General features: G+C 39.5%; 1 protein-coding gene across 1 annotated transcript in view; it reads left to right on the top strand.

Moving 5' to 3' along the window:
* The first annotated feature begins 765 nt into the window (after window positions 1–765).
* Window positions 766–7284, top strand: part of PDE4DIP (phosphodiesterase 4D interacting protein) — a 309241-nt gene continuing 302722 nt past the window's right edge. The window contains exon 1 of the mRNA XM_075182734.1: window positions 766–1125. Coding sequence (XP_075038835.1) covers window positions 985–1125 — 141 coding nt within the window. The 5' untranslated portion in view covers window positions 766–984. The remainder of the gene's footprint in view (window positions 1126–7284) is intronic.

The raw sequence follows: 7284 nt of genomic DNA, 5'->3' as shown, positions 1-7284 counted from the left end.
ATTTTCCTTATGTGCAAAAAAATAAGTCAATTTGTACCCCTTACATTGTAACGTGGTTTGTCCAGGTGCAAAGTTTCTCCTTTTCTTTGCTTTGCTCCTAAATCAAAATCAGGCCTCAAGTGTTCTAGTCATTGAGGTGCAAACCACCTCACATCATGAAAGTGTATTGCTAACTTGGAAGGTCAAGACTCAAGACAGGTTCACAGAGGCTGGCTGGACTGGGGGGGGGGAATCTGTCCACCCTCCTCCCCCCCAATCTGGTCCCGTAGTGGACTACCTTGGGCTGGGGCAATGGGTTATCTGCATTTTTTTTCCTTTTAAATGTTCCTAATGAACTGATTTTCGCCCCCTGGGCTAAAATTTACCAGCCAGTTCCTGCAGATTCATATCTGAAAATATAGTTGAGAATTAGTTATATTTTAAGTTGCTCTAGTTCACCATATGTATGATGTATTACTTACTTTTTCTGCTATTGCTTAATTTAACTTTTTACCAAAAGTATTGTGATTATTATTTTAACATTTGATGGTTTGTTGCAACATTTAATATAGAGCAATGCCAGCAAGTGTTTATAATGTGGGACATGTTGACCAAAATAACAGCTGTCCTACTGAAAGTCACAGTGCAGCTACAGTGACAGCCCTATGGTGTCAGCTTTCAGCACTTGCGCCTGTAATGGATTTATGACAGTTGTCTAGTAGAGATTCCATAAATATCTTCCTGATGTAAAAAAAGAAAAAGCAACTGGTCACCCTGAATGCTGAACACACTTCAGCTGTCCTGAATGCAGAAGGTTATTGAGAAGTCTTAGTTCTCAGTCAGCTGAGAGCTCTCCATCATGATTTTATAATCACTGAGATGCATGTTTTAATATTAGTTTTTAATGTTGTAGATTAGAATTTGTATACAGTGTTTTATATTAAGCAAAATATGTTAAAGGGTAGGAAAAGAAAGTGGTAAAAGTGCTGCTATAAAATCGATACCATGTCTATCGGTTACCGAACATTGTCACAGCACCTTAATGACCTGAAAAAGGAAAATTTCAGTCTGAAATTGAGGATCTACTTCCTGGAAGAACGAATCCAGCACAAATATGAGGACAGCAGCGATGAGGTCTACAAAAGTGTGAGTATTTACATTTATGTATCTCATTTGTCGTAGTTTGACATAACTGTGTATTCCATTAGAATATGCATCAACTTAGAAAAGCAATATCTGCCCCTTGTACATTAGTTGGTATATTCTAGAATGCGTAAGTGAGAAGGCTAAATAATATTAGACTTTTCTATAATATTGATCAACAATTTGTGACTGAAAATAGTCACAGGAAAAGAATACAATAAAAGGATTCTGTGTTGTAAGTAAAAACATAAGTTCCTAGGAGAGTATCAGTGTTATTTTGACCCAGGTGCATAGTGAAGAATCTTATCAAGGCAAAAACATATTAGGAGATTAATGAAAATGAGTTCCCTGGGTCTTGATTTACCGCATAGTGTCTTGTCTAGTTGATAAAAAAAAGAGTTCCTCTGTGATCCTATTCATCTTTTATTACAATGTACTTCTAATATGCTTTGCCTTCTCTCTGGCTGAGAGCCTATATACCTTAAACCAGGATATCTGTGAGGTATAGAGGAATACACCTCTAGAGTTAGCTTTGTATACTACTTTAACAGCTTAGATCAGTGGTCAGGGAACAGGGGTAAATTACCCCAAATGGGGTAAAAATGAAATTCCTGGGGGTAATGCTGCCAATTCACATGCTGTTAGTTGGATTGTAGACCACTAAATGTGAAATTGCTGTTGTACCAGAAGAGCCTCAAGGGTTGGCAGAGGCACTTCTTCAGCTTCGATGCAATAATGAAGCAGGTATTACATTTGAAAACAAAGCAGATCTGTCATATGTTTGGATGTCAACAGCTGCAAAGGCATCAAAATTGCGCATGAGGAGGCAGTCAAATAGTTGCTGCCTTTTGCAAAAACCTACCTTTGCGAAGAAGGATTTTCCACTCTAACGAACATAAAAACAAAGCAGAGAAATTCATTGGACGCTGAAGACTGTATCCAAATTGCTCTGACATCAAAATGCCCCAATATTGATGCTCTCGTATCAAAAATGAAGCAACATCATTTTTCCAAAACCTGAAGTTTTGAAGTTGAAGCTTTCAAAGAAATTTTGAATTCCAATAATTAATAATATATGATTTCCTTCCTTTCAAATCAAGGGGGTAACATCGGCGTATCTAAATATATTTTGGGGTAAAAGGTAGAAAAGTTCCCTGACCCCTGGCTTAGATGAAGTTCCCACCTATGGTTATTACTCACTAAACATTCCCTTATTCTGGGATCATAGCTGTATCATAAGACATGTGTGTTTAATATATCAATACTTGTAGCTAATCAATAACTGCCACAACTGATCAGTTTACAGGTGTTTATTTGTGTGGCATGCATAAATGTTCAACACATACTTGCCTACTCTCCCAGAATTCCTGAGAGGCTCCCGAATTTCAGGAAGTCCTCTCAGACTCCCGAAAGAGTAGGCAAAACTCCCGGATTTGCCAAAATTAACAGCATTGAATGACGGGGGCAGTGCATAATCGCATTCATTAAGCCCCGTCCCCACTATTCAATGCTGTGAATTTCTTTATTTTAAAGTGGGGGCGGGGTTATGGTGACATGATGACATCACCACACCCCCTCCTACCTCCCCTGTCTTATGACTCCCGGGGGAGAAGTATGGTTCAATATTGTTATGTTTATTTGTCTATAGAACCTAGTAATCTCTGCTGACTTCAAAGCACATGATTTGTAAATGTCCATATATAATTTGTCTCCTGGTATATATGTTTTCTTCACTGCTTCTTTGCAGGGGAGTAACATTCCATTACCAGGCACCATAGCAAAATTTGATATGGGGGAATGGAGATGCTGGCCCATCCTCCAGAGGCCCCTGTTCTTCTGAGCATGTGCAGGGCCAGCATATTCACAGTGAAGGCCTATTTGGGCTTGGAAAGAAGAGCAAGGGCCTAAGGAGGAGAGTAAATGGTTTTGCTGAGCCCCTCTGACTAGGCCCCATAGCTGCCACATCCTCTGCATTGTTCTTGCTATAGATTAGATAATAAAAGTCTTCACTTGAAATGATTGTTGTTATCACACTTATTACATACCAGCAAAAGTGTCCGTAACGTAACCATTTGGTATTTGAATGTGTTCTAGATGTAGATATGAAGATGGAAGTGAGCCAACATAAGGGAATTACCATGAATATAGCATGTCATAGTGCAGCTCATAAGAAATTGGTTAAGAATGCAGGCAGAGAAAAATCATGACCGTTACATACTTCTTGCTGAATGTGGAAGTTTCAGTATAGATAAAAGTTTGATATGTAGATTTGGCATATAAAAATTGTACATGGGTGTAAAAACAGGAGGGGGGCATAGAGTAATATGTGTTTCGCTGTTAGTACTTTTGTAATATTGGTGTAGAGAGTGGGTTACAGTCCAATGGTTTTAGAGGTGTATGTGTCTGTGTGTAGAGATTTTAGTTTAGGGTAGTGGTGACTGTGTAATGTGGTGTTTAGCAGTATGTTTAGAGGTATTTTTGTAGACAGTGTCGAAGATAATGTAATATATTGGGTTAAGTGATGTAGCTGAAGGTATATGTCACGCTTCAATGTAAATCACATCTATGGAGCCCTGGATGTTAGGGGCAAACGCAAGATTTGAGGAGGGGGGTTTCCACAGCACACCACCAGAGGGCGTGACCAGCATGCATGGGGGCGTTGCTATAATTATAGACAGTGCTAGGTAGCTCTCCAACTCTTCCAATTCCCCTTTAAACACACAAGCAATGCTGCGTGCACTACTGTTAGGTGCATGCAGCTCCCCTTTCAGGAGTAGAGCAGTGTGAAGTGGGACATAACTCCCAACTGTCCCTGTAGTCGGGACAAAGTCCTGACTGAGTGGGTCAGTCCCCAAATTCACGATTGCCCCACCAGAATCAGGACAGTTGGCAGAATGTCCTGCTCTCTCCTACCTGTTGTTCCCGCTTTCAATACTTGTTGCTGCCGCTTGGGTCCTAAGCTCAGTTGTGCTTGTCTGGATCCAGGAATGTTGGTTCCCTGTTTGGAAATAGAATAGGTACATGACTTATAAAAATATCAGCAATGAGTGAACACAGTAGGCCTCCCTGCCTCTATGCAGTCCGACATTAAATTAAAACAATTCATGTTTTATTATTAGTGCCCCTTTCCTGTAACCAGCCCGACTGTAAAATAATTTTATTTACCTTTAATAAAAAGACCCATTTCCCTCAAACAACCCCAACATTAAATTAATAGTAATCACATTTATTAAATAAGCCTATTTCCTACCACACATTAAATAACGCATTCACTTTTAAGAAATAGCAATCCTTTTTCCAAAACTCTGCCACACATTTAATTAATAGCGCCCAAACCATCCCAACATTAAATTAATCATCCCATCCTACATTGATAAGTCTGCACCAACCCCACTATTAAATTAAATTAAATTGCCCCACCATCATCCCACATACAAAATAACACCCATTAATAAGCCACTACCTACCTCACACATTACATTGCCACAAGCCCCTTGTGCCCTCACACACACTACATTGCCACAAGCCCTCCCCCGCTCGCGGCACACACCCAGTGCACGTGGGGGTGGGAGAGGTGCCACGAGCCAGGGAGGGGTGGGGAAAAAGAAAGTTAATAAAAAAATAAGGTACACCAGGCAGGGCAGGGGTTTCCAGAGACTAGGAAACCCCCCCTGTGTGCACCCCTGGATGTGATGACAGTATAAAGGTGTTTATTGATAAAATAGTACAAACCAAATATTGCTGATACTGCACAGGCGTTTCTGAGAAGCCTGAATACTGGTCGCAAGGAATACTGCGGACGTAGGTAGAATGATAAGTGGAGAGAAATCCGGAGTAGTGATGTCAGTAGCAAATAGAGATAGACATGTATAAATAGGGAACCACTAGGTGCAGGAGATAATTGGTGCAACAGGTTAACCCCTATTAATGACAAAGTAAAAGGTACAATAGCAGTGCCTCTGGTGAATAGAGGTACTGTCAGATAAACATTAATGTAACAAGTCCAAGGTCCTGGAAGTAGGAGCTGCCAATACAAAGCAGCATGCAATGCAGAAAGCTGCAGGCAGATCCTGACAGTATAACTGTAGTCCAGGGCTGCAAAAATGCACAATGGTGGCCAGATTCATTTTGCTCTCTGCTTCTGTTGTCATTTCCCATCCACTTATGTTTATGACAGTCAGATCTTGAGTACATCAGCCAGAAATTGTTTATAATTGGTTCCTGGCATTAATACTTCTCATGCACAATGTTCTGTAACATCATGCCATTACAGCATCCAAACCTATATTTATACATTTCCTGTAAATCATGCTTGCATGATAGCCAGGGCTTCTGTGCAGAAGTGTATACAAATCTATAAAGAAACAAAAGCCAGAAAAACCAAGGAGATGCAAATGGTATATAAATAAAAAAACAATTTATTAAAAAAATATAGACATGTAACAAATGGTTCATAAAAAGCATAATTGATACACTATTTTAAAATGGAGAGGTAGTAAATCAGTCACTAATAATATACTTTAGAGCAATATAAAATTTCTCTCATCCAGATAAAACTCTGTTAATAAACAGAGAAAAACTCAGGATTGCAAATCAAAGTCCCAAACACATAGAAGGATAGCCTTTGTATAAAACATAAGAGTAGCCTTTATCACGAACTTGATAGCGATCTCCTCATAAACGCATGGTAAATACAAATCTCAGGCTAGGTACATACTGGAGGTTTTCCAGCTCATTATCGGTCCAATCACCCAATAAACAACTGCATGGCCATATATCGCGTTAGTGTGTAAAATCATTTGGTTGGTCATACTGTTTATCAAACTCGTTCCAATCACCTACCGATCATGTAGTATGTATGCACTTACAATCATGATCACCATAGACTTTACGGAGTCATAGGGCTAAATTTATCAAGCTGCGGGTTTGAAAAAGTGGAGATGTTGCCTATAGCAACCAATCAGAATCTCATTTTCATTTTGTAGAATGTACTGTGAAAAGCACGCCAAACAAACTGCTGCTCACACAGTACTAAATAAATGATAACTAGAATCTGATTGGTTGCTTCAGTGTGTACCTAGACTAAGTATTAGCATGCAGTGGATAATCTTTTCTCAGAGCTATAAATACTTTTTCACTTTACCCAACACGCTGGGGTTGCAACTTGAACACCAATGTTAGTTGTTAGTCACCAATCTTAGTCACGACAATAATGAGATTAGGTGCTCCAATGCTGAGAAATCCCTAAAGTTGGCTAACGATCAGAGCCGGATTTAGACCTCATGGGGCCCTAGGCAAGATACTGGTTTGGGCCCCCTCCCTGAAAAAATCCATAGCACTATAGTTTTTTAGCATAACATATACCCCTATTCAGGGACTGGATGGCAGACTTTAGCCTTGGGGCAAGCATATAGCACTGGCCCATAAGTAGTGGCCCATTTTTAAAGGGTGGTCTCACTGCCGGCCCTAGGCGGGCCCTAGGCAATAGCCTAGGTTGCCTAGTGGTAAATCCGGCCCTGCTAACGATATGTAAATTTCAGCTTCATCTCCTAAATACTTAGTGACTGATTTCTCCTCCTTATACAACTGGATGATGCATTCTGTTCCATTTGAACTTTCTCAAAGCCTTCAGAAATGTATGCCTGGATCTCTTTATATCAGCGTCCATATTAGTCAGGATCATCCCTCCTTTACCAGTTAGCTAATTACAGCAGCACCTGTTACTTTTACTGCTCGACAGATCTTTCATGCACATTGTTAATTTGTAAAAGAAGGGTGTATTGCTGTTATTATTGCCTCTGCTATTCCATACTGGGAATTACCACTTACTGATCTCATATCATTCATGTCCACATTTGTGTGGTTCTGGTTCTAACCTCAGTTTTTTTTAGGAATATGAAGAAGTATGTGTTTCACTAAATGAAATAAATATATGTATAATAGCGGTAAAAATATTTATGAAAATGCTGGGGTCCTTCTATACTATTTAGTATATAAAAAATGTCTCATTAATAGACCCATCTGAAAGTTGTCTGGTTGTGAACTATAACTGGGTGAGTTTCACCATTTCGTTCAAACGATCACAGCAAGTATTGTATGACAGATTGCGTTGCATACATGTAAATAATAACAGAGGTTCTGTTACATTATTCTTGCTTTTTA

This window comes from Mixophyes fleayi, chromosome 8 (genome assembly GCF_038048845.1).
Source record: "Mixophyes fleayi isolate aMixFle1 chromosome 8, aMixFle1.hap1, whole genome shotgun sequence".
Taxonomy (NCBI): Eukaryota; Metazoa; Chordata; class Amphibia; order Anura; family Limnodynastidae; genus Mixophyes; species Mixophyes fleayi.
This window is presented reverse-complemented; position numbering and strand designations above follow the sequence as displayed.